At 44.4% G+C, this 17,303-nt stretch overlaps 1 protein-coding gene across 1 annotated transcript in view; it reads right to left on the bottom strand.

Annotated features, from left to right (window-relative positions):
- The window catches only part of LOC137658736 (TAF5-like RNA polymerase II p300/CBP-associated factor-associated factor 65 kDa subunit 5L), a 115,712-nt gene that overhangs the window by 81,444 nt on the left and 16,965 nt on the right, over window positions 1-17,303 (bottom strand). Inside the window, exon 2 of the mRNA XM_068393752.1 lies at window positions 12,101-12,240. Within this exon, the coding sequence (XP_068249853.1) occupies window positions 12,101-12,240 (140 nt within the window). The remainder of the gene's footprint in view (window positions 1-12,100; window positions 12,241-17,303) is intronic.

Genomic DNA, 17,303 nt, shown 5'->3' with positions numbered 1-17,303 from the left:
TGCTAGGATTAGCTTTAGAAATATAGTAAACTTTATTGAACTTTTGTGAGTAATGTAGAGAGTGGGGTTCCCCTGCTGTATGGGACCGGAAAAGCAGCCATCAAAGTAAATGTGTGGCTTACTGAGTAACCTGTTCATGATGATTTGTTTTTGCTATGGGAGTGTCCAAACAGGTGAACAATTCATCTTTTTGTCAAATTTTTTAATTTACTGTAGTTATTGTAGGTTGAAGTGTAAAGCGATAATAGTTTTTTCTTACAATATAAATTTAGTTATTAATTCTTTTTATTATTTGTTATTATAAACCTTACCTTTTGTTTCATCTTTCTTATAAAATCTGTTTTTAACATGCCTCTTTCAATATACATCCTCCCAGAGGATGCTCACGTTCCAGCATTTCATCATTGCTTTTAATCTCATTTTTTTTTTCTAATGTTCCTAAGGCTCACTTAAATTTGAAAGAAATCTTACCTAAACCATAGAGCCATACCGTTATTATTATTATTATCATTACTTGCTATGCTACAACCTTAGTTGGAAAAGCAGGATGCTATAAGCCCATGGGCCCCAACAGGGAAAAATGCCCAGTGAGGAAAGGAAACAAGGAAAAATGTTATTTTCCTTAGTAAAATAAATTTTTGAATATACTTACCCGATGATCATGTAGCTGTCAACTCTGTTGCCCGACAGAAATCTAAGGTCGGGATACGCCAGCGATCGCTATACAGGTGGGGGTGTACACAACAGCGCCATCTGTCGAGCAGGTACTCAGGTACTTCTTGTCAACAAGAACTCAATTTTCTCCTCGGTCCACTGGTTCTCTATGGGGAGGAAGGGAGGGTCCTTAAATTCATGATCATCGGGTAAGTATATTCAAAAATTTATTTTACGAAGGAAAATAAAATTTTTCAATATTAATCTTACCCGATGATCATGTAGCTGATTCACACCCAGGGGGGTGGGTGGAGACCAGCATACATGTTAACATAAGAAGCTAAGTATCCCATATTTCATTTTAGCAGTTATTCAAAATAACAAACATAAAATAAATAAGTACCTGGTAAGGAAGTCGACTTGAACCATTACTCTGCCTTTTTAAGTACGTCTTCCTTACTGAGCCTAGCGATCCTCTTAGGATGCTGAGCGACTCCTAGGTGCTGAAGTATGAAGGGCTGCAACCCATACTAAAGGACCTCATCACAACCTCTAATCTAGGCACTTCTCAAGAAAGAATTTGACCACCCGCCAAATCAACCAGGATGCGGAAGGCTTCTTAGCCTTCCGTACAACCCAAAAAACAACAATAAAAAGCATTTCAAGAGAAAGATTAAAAAAGGTTATGGGATTATGGGAATGTAGTGGTTGAGCCCTCACCTACTACTGCACTCGCTGCTACGAATGGTCCCAGGGTGTAGCAGTTCTCGTAAAGAGACTGGACATCTTTGAGGTAAAATGATGCGAACACTGACTTGCTTCTCCAATAGGTTGCATCCATAACACTCTGCAGAGAACGGTTCTGTTTGAAGGCCACTGAAGTAGCGACAGCCCTAACTTCATGTGTCCTTACCTTCAGCAAAGCAAGGTCTTCTTCCTTCAGATGAGAATGGGCCTCTCTAATCAAAAGCCTGATGTAATAAGAAACTGCGTTCTTAGACATCGGTAAAGCAGGTTTCTTGATAGAACACCATAAAGCTTCTGATTGTCCTCGTAATGGCTTTGTACGTCTTAAATAGTACTTAAGAGCTCTTACTGGGCAAAGTACTCTCTCTAGTTCGTTCCCCACCAAGTTGGACAGGCTTGGGATCTCGAACGACTTGGGCCAAGGACGAGAAGGAAGCTCGTTTTTAGCTAAAAAACCAAGCTGCAAGGAACATGTAGCCGTTTCAGATGTAAAACCTATGTTCCTGCTGAAGGCGTGAATCTCACTGACTCTTTTAGCTGTTGCTAAGCAAACGAGGAAAAGAGTCTTTAATGTGAGATCCTTAAAAGAGGCTGATTGAAGCAGTTCGAATCTTGCTGACATCAGGAACCTTAAAACCACGTCTAGTTTCCAGCCTGGTGTTGTCAACCGACGCTCCTTTGAGGTCTCAAAAGACTTAAGGAGGTCCTGTAGATCTTTGTTGGCGGAAAGATCTAAGCCTCTGTGGCGGAAGACCGCTGCCAACATGCTTCTGTAACCTTTGATCGTAGGAGCTGATAGGGATCTTACATTCCTTAGATGTAAAAGGAAGTCAGCTATCTGCGTTACAGAGGTACTGGTTGAGGAAACTGCATTCGCCTTGCACCAGCTTCAGAAGACTTCCCATTTTGACTGATAGACTCTGAGAGTGGATGTCCTCCTTGCTCTGGCAATCGCTCTGGCTGCCTCCTTCGAAAATCCTCTAGCTCTTGAGAGTCTTTCGATAGTCTGAAGGCAGTCAGACGAAGAGCGTGGAGGCTTGGGTGTACCTTCTTTACGTGCGGCTGACGCAGAAGGTCCACTCTTAGAGGAAGAGTCCTGGGAACGTCCACTAGCCATTGCAGTACCTCGGTGAACCATTCTCTCGCGGGCCAGAGGGGAGCAACTAACGTCAACCGTGTCCCTTCGTGAGAGGCGAACTTCTGTAGTACCCTGTTGACAATCTTGAACGGAGGGAACGCATACAGGTCTAGATGGGACCAATCCAGAAGAAAGGCATCCACGTGAACTGCTGCTGGGTCTGGAATCGGAGAACAATACAGCGGGAGCCTCTTGGTCATCGAGGTAGCGAATAGATCTATGGTGGGCTGACCCCACAGGGCCCATAGTCTGCTGCAAACATTCTTGTGAAGGGTCCACTCTGTGGGGATGACCTGACCCTTCCGGCTGAGGCGATCTGCCATGACATTCATATCGCCCTGAATGAACCTCGTTACCAGCGAAATCTTTCGATCTTTTGACCAAATGAGGAGGTCCCTTGCGATCTCGAACAACTTCCTCGAATGAGTCCCTCCTTGCTTGGAGATGTACGCCAAGGCTGTGGTGTTGTCGGAGTTTACCTCCACCACCTTGCTTAGATGGAGGGACTTGAAGTTTATCAAGGCCAGATGAACTGCCAAAAGCTCCTTGCAGTTGATGTGAAGTGTTCTTTGCTGTTGATTCCACGCGCCCGAGCATTCCTGTCCGTCCAGTGTCGCACCCCAGCCCGTGTCCGATGCGTCCGAGAAGAGACGGTGGTCGGGGGTCTGAACAGCCAATGGTAGACCTTCCTTGAGAAGAATGCTGTTCTTCCACCACGTCAGTGTAGACCTCATCTCTTCGGAAATAGGCACTGAGACCGCTTCTAGCGTCATGTCCTTTCTCCAGTGAGCAGCTAGATGATACTGAAGGGGGCGGAGGTGGAGTCTCCCTAACTCGATGAACTGGGCCAGCGATGAAAGTGTCCCTTTTAGGCTCATCCACTGCCTGACTGAACATCGGTTCCTTCTCAGCATGCTCTGGATGCATTCTAGGGCTTGACTGATCCTTGGGGCCGACGGAAAAGCCCGAAAAGCTCGACTCTGAATCTCCATACCTAGGTAGACAATGGTTTGGGATGGGACGAGTTGGGACTTCTCTATATTGACCAGGAGACCCAATTCCTTGGTCAGATCCATAGTCCATCTGAGATTCTCCAGACAGCGACGACTTGACGGAGCTCTTAAAAGCCAGTCGTCCAAATAGAGGGAGGCTCTGATGTCTGCCAAGTGAAGGAATTTGGCAATATTCCTCATCAGTTTGGTAAACACAAGAGGTGCCGTGCTTAGGCCAAAGCACAGGGCTTGGAATTGGTACACGACCTTTCCAAAGACGAACCTTAGGAAAGGTTGGGAGTCTGGATGGACGGGGACATGAAAGTACGCGTCTTTCAGGTCTAACGAGACCATCCAGTCTTCCTTCCTGACCGCTGCTAGGACCGACTTCGTCGTCTCCATAGTGAACGTCTGCTTGGTGACAAAAGCATTGAGAGCACTGACGTCCAGCACCGGTCTCCAACCTCCTGTCTTCTTCGCTACCAGGAAGAGACGGTTGTAGAAGCCCGGGGATTGATGGTCCCGGACTATGACTACCGCTCCCTTTTGTAGCAAGAGCGACACCTCTTGTTGCAACGCTAGCCTCTTGTCCTTCTCCTTGTAGTTGGGAGAGAGGTTGATGGGAGACGTTGCTAGAGGGGGACTGCGGCAGAATGGAATCCTGTACCCCTCCCTTAGCAACTTCACAGACTGAGCGTCTGCACCTCTGCTCTCCCAAGCTTGCCAGAAGTTCTTGAGCCTGGCTCCCACTGCTGTCTGGAGAGGTAGGCAGTCAGATTCTGCCTTTTGAGGACTTGGAACCCTTCTTCGATTTGCCACGGTGACTGTCGGCACGGGTACCTCCTCTGCTGGAGGTTCTGCCACGAAAGGGCGGGATGAACCTAGACGCTGGTGTGTCCATCCTAGGTCTAGGCACGGAAGGTAAAGCTTTAGCCTTACGTGCGGAAGACACCACCAGGTCATGGGTATCCTTCTGGATCAACGAGGCAGCCATCCCCTTGATCAGCTCTTCCGGAAAGAGACACTTGGAGAGCGGAGCAAACAACAACTCCGACTTCTGGCAAGGAGTGATCCCAGCCGACAAGAAGGAGCAAAGATGTTCTCTCTTCTTAAGCACTCCCGACACGTACGAAGCCGCAAGCTCACCAGACCCATCCCGAATGGCTTTGTCCATGCTAGACATGATAAGCATGGCAGAGTCCTTATCCGAAGGGGAAGTCTTTCTGCTTAACGCTCCCAAACACCAATCGAGGAAGTTGAAGATCTCAAAAGCACGAAAGACTCCCTTCAACAGATGATCCATGTCAGAAAAGGACCAGCAAATCTTAGATCGTCTCATAGCCAACCTGTGGGGAGAGTCAACCAGACTTGAGAAGTCGCCCTGGGCAGAGGCAGGAACTCCCAAGCCGGGTTCCTCTCCCGTGGCATACCAGACGCTAGATTTGGAAGCAAGCTTGGTAGGCGGAAAGATGAAAGCAGTCTTTCCCAGTTGCTTCTTGGACTGTAACCACTCTCCCATAACCCTCAAAGCTCTCTTGGATGAGCGTGCGAGTACAAGTTTGGTGAAGGCAGGAGCTGCTGACTGCATGCCCAGAGCAAACTCGGAGGGAGGAGAGCGAGGGGTTGCAGACACAAACAGTTCCGGATACAAGTCCCTGAACAAGGCAAGGACTTTCCGAAAGTCTAAGGAGGGAGGCATAGACTTGGGCTCTTCTAAGTCGGAGTGCGGATCGTCCAAATGCGCAGCTTCGTCATCGGATACTCCATCATCCGAAAGCTGAGTAGGAAGTGGCAAAGGTGGAGCAGAAAGCTGAACGGCTGAATCCGGCAGCACGGGTGCATGCGTAGCTGCTGCGGATCCAACATCATGCCGCTGCTGGTCAGTCTGCGAGCTGGCAACAACAAAAGCAGAGTGCTGGTGCGTGGGAGGGACTGCCGTGGGTTGCGGAGCATGCCGCATGGGTTGCGGAGCATGCCGCATGGGTTGCGGAGCATGCCGCATTGTGTCAAAACACGGCAGCTCGACAGCACCTTCCCACTGCTGATGCGGTAGCTCACGCATGTCAACGGAGGGTGCAGCATGAACATGCGGCTGGCAGGGTGGACTGCGCATCGGTGGTGGAGCTCTCACAGGTGGAGTGTGGGAGCAGGCAGCCGCAGTATCTGCTGAGCGCACAACCGTGGCAGGTTGTAGGTTAACTGGTGCATTGTCAACCTTCTCAGCACGATACTCCTGCATAAAGGAAGCAAGCTGAGACTGCATAGTCTGCAGCATGGACCACTTAGGATCTACCGTGGTTGGTGCGGCAACAGACGGAGTAGTTGCCTGCTGCGGAACCACTCTACCTCTCTTGGGAGGTGTGCAGTCTTCGGAAGACTGCGGCGAGTCCGAACTGACCCAGTGGCTACACCTGGGCCGTTGGACTCGCTCGGAAGGGACCTTACGCTTGAGAGGTCGTGAGACCTTGGTCCAACGTTTCTTCCTCGAAACTTCTTCCACAGACGAGGAATGAAAGGGCTCATTCGTCTGTTTGTGGATGGGACGATCTCTGACAGATGCATCCGCAACCACTGAGGGTACAACCGTACGCTGATCAAGGCCTGCCGAACCCTTTGGTCCTTCGACATTGCTTCTCCCCTGGGCTTGGGAGCTTGCAAGAGGTCCCGGACTGGGAGGACGACTGGCACGAACAGATGTACCCTCATGCGCAACACTGACACTGACACCCTTTCACTTCACTTGCACTCACTACACTTCCCACTGCACTTTGCGCTTTCAACTCTTTGACATCTGCCAAGAGTTGATTCCGGTCATTAGCTAATGACTCCACTCTGTCACCAAGAGCCTGAATGGCACGCATCATGTCCGCCATGGAGGGTTGAGCACTAGTAGCAGGGTCGGGAGTCACCACTACAGGGGAAGGAATAGGTTGAGGGGCATGGGGAGAGGAAAAATCAAAAGAGCGAGAAGAACTCCTCCTGATCCTATCCTTCTCTAGCCTACGTGCATTTTTAAGGAATTCGTTAAAATCGAATTCCGAAAGCCCAGCGCACTCCTCACATCGATCTTCCAATTGACAGGATTTACCCCTACAATTGGAACAAACGGTGTGAGGATCTATGGAGGCCTTCGGAAGACGCCTAGAACAAGCCCTAACGCTACACTGCCTGTACTTAGGGACTTGAGACTGGTCAGACATCTTGAATTGTAGAAATAGTCAAGGGGGAATTCAAAAATCTAGCAAAGTTCGTTAACAATTAATCCAAATTTAATCAAAAAGCTTGATAAGCTAATGATAAAGGTTCCTGAATAGCGAAGGCTAAAATCTAGAGCGAATACATCACCAAAATCGTGAAAAACAACTCCAGAATCAACAGCGTATCCAAGTAGGTCTTGCCGGTGGCACGACAGAGGAAAAATTGAGTTCTTGTTGACAAGAAGTACCTGAGTACCTGCTCGACAGATGGCGCTGTTGTGTACACCCCCACCTGTATAGCGATCGCTGGCGTATCCCGACCTTAGATTTCTGTCGGGCAACAGAGTTGACAGCTACATGATCATCGGGTAAGATTAATATTGAAAAATAAAATATTTCAAGAACAGTAACATTAAAATAAATAAATCCTATATAAACTATAAGGACTTCAACAAAACAAAAGGAAAAGAAATTTGATAGAATAGTGTGCCCAAGTGTACCCTCAAGCAAGAGAACTCTAAAATAAGACAGTGGAAGCCCATGGTACAGAGGCTATCGCACTACCTAAGACTAGAGAACAATGTTTGATTTTAGAGTGTCCTCCTAAAAGATCTGCTTACCATAGCTAAAGAGTCTCTTCTACCCTTACCAAGAGGAAAGAGGCCACTGAACAATTACAATGCAGTAGTTAACCCCTTGGGTGAAGAAGATTTGTCAGGTAATTTCAGTGTTGACAGGTGGATGAAGACAGAGGAGGATCTGTAAAGAATATGCCAGACTATTCAGTGTATGTGTAGGCAAAGGGAAAGTGAACTGTAACCAGAGAGAGGGATCTAATGTAGTACTATTGTTCTGAAGAACTGTGTACTCTAGAATAATATTAGGCAACTTAGGTTCAAGCTAGGTCCCTTTGCCCAGTATAAAATCAAGAGGTGGTGCCCAGTGCCAAGTTCTATTTGACTGCTTATCTTTAGTCCAGATCACTGGGTATTCCACCGTAATCTTTTTGTGTACTGAAACGGGGTGTGGTCAGCATTAGGACATTACCCAGCCCACGTGCTACGTCTGGCCACACCGTCTTGAATGATATTGTTTTTACATCAGACACGAGCACCAGAGCTTTCAGCGATTTTGGAACACTGGCTAAGAAAGTTTTTGGAGAGCGAGTGAGGATACGATGAGAGAAGACAAAAAAAAAAAGGTGGTATCCGACAAGTAGGACCTTCACTACCCAAATTTCTACATCATGATGCTGCTAAAATGCCAAATGGCTTGGCATTCATTCCCTAACTCTTAGCTAGAGGAGTGGATTGCCAACCTAAGCATCCCCCTAACCCTCTTCCTACCTCTACAGCCTTCCTTGGTATGGCCAAGTTGGGGGCAAAAGGTGAAGACATTGTACCAGCCTTTCTTTGAGGTAAATGGGGTTTGAGTAGCAGATCAGGATCTGCATACATCTGTTAGCATCTTCAATGCTGACTTCAGTGGTTGGATTGAACAAGTACTTGGAGTGGTTGAATTAGAAGGACCTAGTCCCTAATAAGTAACTGCTCAGTGGATAAGGGAGTCGTGACTCACCATTCTCCATTTCTTGATGGTGGCATCAACATCCTTCCGAGAGAAGTGCACCGCAGAATCCAGTCCTGGTGTGTTCCTTAGGGTGAGTTCTGCTTCCTGTACCACCAGGCTCATAAAGCTGAAGGCCATTGATAAATAGACTGATGCACCAAAATTGTGACTGCTTTCGTCCCTGAGAAGATCACGTTGCGTTGGTGTAATTCTTCTTTGTATTGGGATTTGATAAAATTCTGAGATTAAACGATATAAGCGATCGATCCTGCCCAGATGATGATCCAGGATGTCATTTGGAGGCTTGCCATGGAAGCAAACTCAAGAGATCAAGAAAGAGATGCCTTCGTACTATATTTGAGTCTCTCCTCCGAGGGCATTACTGTCAGTACTGCTACTGCTGGATTGATTGGAGGAGACAATGGTTCTGCTTCTGGCATATAGACCCTGTTATGTTGAGAGAGAGCTGGAGGCAGGATTTTATTTGAGTGACTTGAGCGAAGAGGATTCTTCAGACCAGAAAACTGAATTTACCTTCTCAAGTGACCCTCAATCAAGACCCAACAACGGAAGCTCAAGGGCAGGTCTTGGCCCTTGAGGAGAGCCAAAGTCAATCAATGGGAGTCACCCTAACCTTGATGGGTCCCATAGAAGCTTCCTTGAGGTTACTGAAACCCCTGATGAGGGCGAGGACCTTGATGAAGGTGGACTCTTCTCAGGACTCTGTCTCTGTTGCTATTGAAACTAAATCAGGTGTTGTAAGATCAACAACCTTTCAAGACTTCACCCGAATCAGTACGGTACAGTAGATTCTGTGTAAAGTTGCTCACAAACCAAAAAATTAACTAACAAGGAGACAAAAGAGACAGTGGTGAATACATACCCTTGGCAAAATCTTTGATTTTGGCAAAGGCAGTAAGTGTACTTTGAGAGAAGAGGGGGTACTGTATTATCTTTGCTGGGGTAATGTGATAATCCTGTATTTTTCAAAGCATTCCCCTTACAAATTCCTCCAGCGGACCCAGCTCTGGAGGAAATCTAAGAAGACATAGCAGGCTTTGAACATAAGAAGAAAATAAGCTACAGTATACAGTAGAGCTTTTCAGTACTGTATCATTGTTGGCATTGCTAAGTCAGACACAAGAATCCCTATTAGGTACTATGTTGGCCTACATAACAGCCACCCATTGAGATGCTACTGTTAGAGAATTATTGGGTTCTTTGACTGGCCAGACAGTAGCACATAGGACTCCTCTCTTTGGTTACAGCTTATTTTTCCTTTGCCTACATGTACACAGATTAGTCTGGCCTATACTTCACACAGGAGAATGTGTGAAGTATCATAATCATCATCATCTCGGGCGTAGGAGGAGATGATGATACTTCACACATTCTCCTGTGTCCTCATATACTTGACAACACTGAGATTACCAAACAATTCTTCTTCACTAAAGAGATTAACTACTGCATTCTTAATTGTTCAGAGGTTACTTTCCTCTTGTTATGGGTAGAAGAGAGACTTAAGCTATGGTAAGCAGCTCCAAAATAAAACCATTGTACTGCTTTGGGTTAGAGTTCTCTTGCTTGAGGGAACACTTGGGCACACTATTCTATCTTATTTTATTTTTCTTAATGTTGTTTTTTTAAATGGTGTGTTAGGCAGGTGTATTGTAAGGGCCATGGATGCTTGGTGGTTTATCAAGAGGTCTTTTCCTTATCTGTTTCTTTATCTTTTCAAAACCATCCTTACAGTCCTTCCTTCATTTGAAGTGGCTACCTTGGAGAGTAATTAGCCTTGCATGGTGCATCAACTCTGCCATGTTAACCAGTTTTTCCAACTTTTTGTCTATGGTTTGATCAATCACTTTATATATATTTCTGTACATATTGTTCTTATCATCATTATTGGTAATTGAATCTTTTTATTAGCATTAATTCTTTTCCTGTCTGGAGACACTGAGCAAAATCCGGGACCAGTATATCCTAGATTTCGTCAGGGTCGGCTACTGAACTGCAATATTCGTGGTCCATGTGCAAATATTCAAGACCTTACAGTTGCGTTCAGACAGTATGATATGCTTTTGTGCTCAGAAACTTTGGTTTCTAATGTAGGGCACTCATCCAAGCTCCTTATAACTGGTTTTAAGAAGCCAAAAATTTTGAAGCAGAATGCCATTCCTAGGGACAGGGGAATGGAGGTGTAAATTAGAACAGAGTACCCTGTTTCTCATGTCTTACTATGAATGTGGGTGTCATGAGATTCAAGTAAAAGTTTGTGGCCGGCATAATAACTTCTATTTGTGTTCGATCTACCGATCTGAAGAAGTGTTTTAATTCTTTCATTCTACCTTGTTTCAAGTGTTGTTCTCCTGTTTGGTCTTCAGCTGCTGATTCTTATCTTAATTTGTTGGACGGGAACTTACAGTCTATTAAATTTCTTATTCCTGATCTGGATATTAATCTCCGACACTGTCGTTCAATTAGTTCAATATGCATGTTAGATAAGATTTTTCATAATTATGACCATCCTTTACAGTTTAAACTCAAGATCTTCCCAGACAGTACCATCCTTTTCGTAATACTAGGTGTGTAGTTAATTCTAATAGTCACATCTTCTCCATTATGAGGCTCAATACCACACAGTATTCTAAGAAGTTTTATTCCAGCTGTGACCAAGTTGTGGAATGATCTTCCTAAAGTTCAAACTTGCACCAAATAATTTCACGTTGAACAGGCTGACGTAAGTCTTGTTATAGTTTACATATGAAAGATCTGTTTTGATACTATTTTTCTTGAAGTATTTTATTTTTAATTGTTCATTACTTCTCATATAGTTTATTTATTTGCTAGTTTCCTATCCTCACTGAGCTATTTTTCCCTGTTGGAGCCCTTGGGCTTATAGCATCCTGCTTTTCCAACTAAGGTTGTAGCTTAGCTAATAATAATAATAATAATAATAATAATACATATACCAAGGAACTTCCCCCAATTTTGAGAGGGCAGCCGACATCAAACAAATGAAACAAAAAAGGGGACCTCTCCTCTCTACATTCCTCCCAGCCTGACAAGGGACTCAACTGAGTTCGGCTGGTACTGCTAGAGTGCCACAGCCCACCCTCCCCCGTTATCCACCACAGATGAAGCTTCATAACGCTGAATCCCCTACTGCTGCTACCTCCGCCGTCATCCAAGGCACCGGAGGATGCATCAGGGCCTACCGTTACTGCGTCACAATCGCTCGCCATTCATTCCTATTTCTAACAAGCTCTCTTGCCTCTCTCACATCTATCCTCCTATCACCAAGAGCTTTCTTCACTCCATCCATCCACCCAAACCTTGGCCTTCCTCTTGTAATAATAATAATAATAATAATAATAATAATAATAATAATAATAATAATAATAATAATAATAATAATGGTCTTCTTTGTAAACTCCACCCACTGAAGAGGAGGCGATACCCTACACTTGTCGCAAGGTGATGACAGCGAAGTCATGCCCCTGCAGAAGCTACTCAGTTGATTGGAATCCCCCTCTGGCTTGCTCCTGTACCAGCCGCAGTTATGGCCTGTGGAGTCGACCTCAGACACAAACACACAGAGAAGTATGTCTACTGAAATGCGGCCAAAATCACACACAACGTTACTCCACCTGGCAAATGACTATATTTACTTCGTTAAAGGCTTAAAAAGCTGTTCCAGCTTTTCCGAAGTCATGCTCTTATCAAAGTTTGATGGTTTGTATACATGTAGAAACATGCACATACAGTACAGTACTGTACAGATAATTTAAAACTCAACATACCTGACATATTGGTGGTCTACGTGAGTGTGTTGTGTGGAAGTTGTAGAAAAGGTGAAAGTATTGGGCGTTGAAGGGGAAACTAAGCCCAAAACCCCTGCTTGTTGTTCTGAAGAACTTGTTGCACCTCCAGAACCAAGTAACTGAAAGAGAAAAGGACCATGAAGGTAGGCATAACACTAACTCTTAACCCAAAAGTTATGAGAATCCTGAAATATGACTTCAAATGATGAATGATATGGTAATAGTTGTACATAAATAAAAAAAAAAAACATACAATAGAAATGAAATTTTATCTTACATTGGGGTCTAGCCTAATACCTTTGAAAGAAATTTAAGGGCACAACCAAGTGAGTAATCTAGAAAGGCTGCTAACATTTGCATCAAGTAAGTTTTCTCCACCTCCCAGTAACTCAAATGAAAAGCAATCATTTGAATCACTGGTGAGTCAGGAAGTTAGAGGACAACTGGTATGTAAGATGTGCAGCCTCCCAAACTCCTCAGGTAACTTCTTTCATTGCTTCTGTTGTGGATTTGGTATTGTCCTTGGCTTTCAATCATAAAAGATCCTGGGTTCCACAAAGCCTAGTGTAAAATTACTGAACTGTATAAACGCATCAATAATACTTAAGTCATTTGGATGATTCCTTACTACGCAAACTTGAAACCTAAATAATAATTAATAATAAGCTTTAAAGATTGTAAAAACCATTGTGCATAACTATATACTGTATTCAATGTTCTAGTCAATTTTGGTTAAGTTTAGAAAAAACATTAGCCAGATTGTTTGGCATCTATATGTACAGTAGTACTTCAATTAATGAGTTTAATTTGTCCTGGGAGTGAGATTGCAACCTAAAATTCTTATATTCTAAAAAATCTAAAATTCACTCTACAAGTTCCACAAACTCATAAATATTAAAAGCTTTTCTAAGTAATTTGTGTTTTCCTAACTATACAAACCTGAGTTCCTTAATGGGAGTACAATGAAAGCATACTTCTAATAAAAATGAGGGTTTGTATGTCTAGGAACAAACATGACAAATTTGAAAGTAATTTGTATTTTTCCTAACGATACAAAACTGTAGCTATTTATCAGGGATTATTTTTCTGCAAAACTGGAAGACTAGCCATTAAGACTTTTAAGTGAGATGCCAACCACCCAAACCGCTATTAGCAGGGACAGTGAGGGGTAGCGGAGGTTGCCGGCTACCCCTCTCACTCACACACCAGTGAAACCAAGTCACTTTTTGATTGCAAGCAGGAACTATGGGAGAGTATAAATAGCTTCAGGTTTGTATCGTTAGGAAAATACAAATTACATTTAAATTTGTCATTTGTTCCTACACTCTACAAACCTTATGCTATTTAATAGGGATGACCTACCAATTAGGAGGGTGGTAGTCCAACCACTGGCTTAGCTATTGCCCCAAGGTTTTCACATACAGGCTTTGCATGTAACTGAGAAAAACCCAGACATCTAGCTAAAAATTTTGTCCAATGCACAGATAGTGGCCTGAGCATTTGTGTTTGTGAAAAACTAGCAATAAGACTGCTTAAGTTTAGAATATTCCGAGCTGAATAAGAATTTTTATATAAAACATGACAAATTCGTAGATAATTTGTAGTTTTCCTAACGATATAAACCTTAGCTATATATTTAGGGGTATTACTTTTGGCGAAGCTGAAATGATGAGCCATTAAAATTTAGCGAGGGTTAACTACCCATACCGCTAGTTAGCGTGGGGGGGGGTTAGCTTGCTACTGCTCCGGCTCACACACCGGTGATTTAGCTCACTTTGCTTGAAGGTAGGACTTCAAGCAGGATAGGGCTGGTGGGTAAGTTTGTATAAATAGCAAAGGTTTGCATTGTTAGAAAATTAAAATTATCTACGAATTTGTCATTTGTTCCATAACTGGGATACAAACCTTACGCTATTTACTTAGGGGTGACTCAGCCATTAGGAAGGGTGGATGTCCCTACCAATCTGGCTTTTGGCTTTACCTGGGGTCTCCTTATCTCAGTATGTTAGTACTCAAAATAAGGAGTTCCTGTGCCTCACTAAAACCTTGCTACGCAAAGGTCTGTGGCCTACACAAGCTGTGTGTAGAGATATTTAGAAGTGTGACTGTCCAGGTAAAGTCATTTTGAGTCTTTTTGTAGAAAAAACTGATGTAATCAAGACTTTCCCAATACCACCTCGCCGGGGTATGGGAACGCAACAATATTAGCTTAATACTAGGTACACAAGGGAGCATGGTTTACCTGCAGTGGTTTGAGGTCAGCTTATGCTGAGAACCCAGGATGCTGCTTTCCCCAAGAGATGGGAGGATGGAGAAAAGAATAAGAGACAGTCTAACCTTTTCATTCACGCAGACTAATGCCAGGTAACATTGCCCTCAACCTTCTGCTACTTATCCAAGAAGGAGCTTGAGGTATAAAACAGCTCTTGTGCAGCCACCACAGGATCACATCGAGTTCCTATGGGTCACGTCTTCCAGGAGAAAGGTTGTGAAAGTCATCTGGAGCATTCACAACCTAGCTTGTAGAACCTGCATCACAGAATCATCTGCTTAGAAGAGCCAGGTGCATGGCTATGCCCCTGAAATCATGGGTCGACGTGCTGGATGAGGATCTAGATTCAGAGCATGATTGATGACTCTGTGAATCCAGCTGAGATGATGTTTTGGTGATCCTCCTCTTGTCTCTCCCAGTGCTGACGACAAGAGAAGGGACCCGGAAGGGCTGTTCCCGTTCTCTTGAGGTAGAGCCTCAAACCTCACCCTGGGTACAGTAACAGACAATCTGGATTGTCAATTATTATTATTATAATTATTATTATTATTATTAATTGCTAAACTATAACCATAGTTGAAAAAGCAAAATGCTATAAACCAAGGGGCTCCAACAAGGAAAATAGCCCAGTGAGGAAAGGAAACAAGGAAGAATAAAATATTTCAAGAACAGTAACATTATAATAAATACCTCCTATAAAAACTATAAAAACTTTAACAAAACAAGAGCAAGAGAAATAAAGTAGAATAGTGTGCCCTAGTGTACCCTCAAGCAAGAGAACTCTAACCCAAGACAGTGGAAGGCCATGGTACAGAGGCCATGGCACTAACCAAGACTAGAGAACAATGATTTTATTTTGGAGTGTCCTTCTCCTAGAAGAGCTGCTTACCATAGCTAAAGAGTCTCTTCTACCCTTACCAAGAGGAAAGTTGCCACTGAACAATTACAGTGCAGTAGTTAACCCCCTGGGTGAAGAAGAATTGTTAGGTAATCTTAGTATTGTCAGGTGTATGAGGACAGAGGAGAATATGTAAAGAATAGGTCACACTATTCAATGTGTGTGCAGGCAAAGGGAAAATAAACTGTAACCAGAGAGAAGGATCCAATGTAGTCCTGTCTGGCCAGTCATAGGATCCCATAACTCTCTAGCGGTGGCATCTCAGCGGGTAGCTGGTCTAGGATCCGTCACCTATGGAGACTGTCTTGCAACAAAATCATGAAGGACAACTGAACGTTGCCTTTCACCCTTTTCATGAATGGCTGATGTCGAAAGAGAGACTATGAAGTTTCTTGGCTCATTTGGCTGCTGTCAAAGTGTGTATGAGCACTGTCTTCTAAACCAGGAGAAAATCTGTTGCCTGATGAAGTGGACTATAGGGAGGTCTCCTTAGAGACCAGAAAACTCGAACCATTTTCCGACAGGGAGGTCTCAATCCAGACCGGGAAAAGGCAAGTTTTTAAGTCTGCATGAGTTAGGAAAGATCTAGCCATGAGGGGATGCCCCTTCCTTTCAGTTTGAAAGCAAGGCTCAAGGTTGAGTGATCGTCTTTACCTGCTGAAACTAAAAAGGGGCTCTGTTCCTCCTGCATATACTCGAGGATTCCGCTATTGCTGGAATAGAGGTATAGAGTGGAGAGATACGCTTTCCCATGACACCAACCACAGAAGACGTTATACTTTGCCTGGCAGACTGATGCTGATTAATTCCTCATATATCCAGACAACCTCTTTGCAACTTATTGTGAAAAGCCCCTCTAAGAGAGGAGGTACTTGGTAGCCTTCAAGCGTACAATCATAGCGAAGCTATAGCTTGTGGTAGATGTTGAAGTGTGGTTGTCTGTGACGTGGAGAGGGTTCTCTTGGAGGCTCCATCAGGAGCTGCAGAAGGTTTGGAAACTGTTCTGTGTAATGCCATAGCAAAGCTATGAAAGCCCTTGAGAGTCTGACCAATGTTCTAGCCTTATTGAGTACCCTTCTCTTCAGACAAAATCAGGGACGAGACGTAAACGTCGTTGTTGTACCCACCGTTGTTGGCATGCTTCTTGCCAGGGAGCCTTGGGGTCTAGGACTGGGGAGCCGCAGAAGCCTGAGGTTCAGGGGCGTTGCGAACAGATCCACAGTTGGAGAACCCCGTAAAGTCAGGACTTTGTGGGCTACAAGGTGATCCAAAGACCATTCAGTACACCTTATCTGAGATGCTGTGCACAGATTGTCAGCAAGCACATTCCTCTAGTCTGGAATGAAGAGGGCTGATAGTGGTAACGAGCAGACTTCAGCCTGTCTTAGTATTCATAGTGGTAACGAGCAGACTTCAGCCTGTCTTAGTATTCATACTGTTAGATGGGAAGAGGCTGCAAGCAAGTTCCTTCTTGCTTGTTGATGTAAGCCCCTATGTGGTGTTGTCGCTCATCACACCACTGAGTAGTCCGTTAGGGACTGATGAGTCTGTTGAAGAACCGGAAAGTTGGCCTTCATCTCTCAAGAGATCCAAGTGAAGATACTTTTGGACTCCATCCAGAGACCTGAGGTCGTGTGGTACAGCACTATGGTCCATCCTCCCTTCTTTTGATGTGTCTAAGCACACCACCATGTCCGACGGGTGGGGAAGGAAGAGAAGATTACACCACTCCATAGATTCTTGACTGACACCCATCCCTTGAGGTTTTTCCAAGCTCCTGGTCCCATGGGGATCAGAATGTCCCGGGAATTGAAGACCTGATTCCAATCGGACTCAAGCCGCCACCGGAGAGAACTAATCCTGTGGCAGCCGTTGGAGGCTAGACAGGCCAGGGATGATAGGTGTCCGAGGAGGAATAGCCACTCTGGGTTGGGAGTTCTCCTTGTCTTGAGAAAGGGACTTGTGACCTTTCTAAGCCTCGTTATCCTGTTTTCAATGAGGTTTTGCAGAGA

This window comes from Palaemon carinicauda, chromosome 19 (assembly GCF_036898095.1).
Source record: "Palaemon carinicauda isolate YSFRI2023 chromosome 19, ASM3689809v2, whole genome shotgun sequence".
NCBI lineage: Eukaryota > Metazoa > Arthropoda > Malacostraca > Decapoda > Palaemonidae > Palaemon > Palaemon carinicauda.
This window is presented reverse-complemented; position numbering and strand designations above follow the sequence as displayed.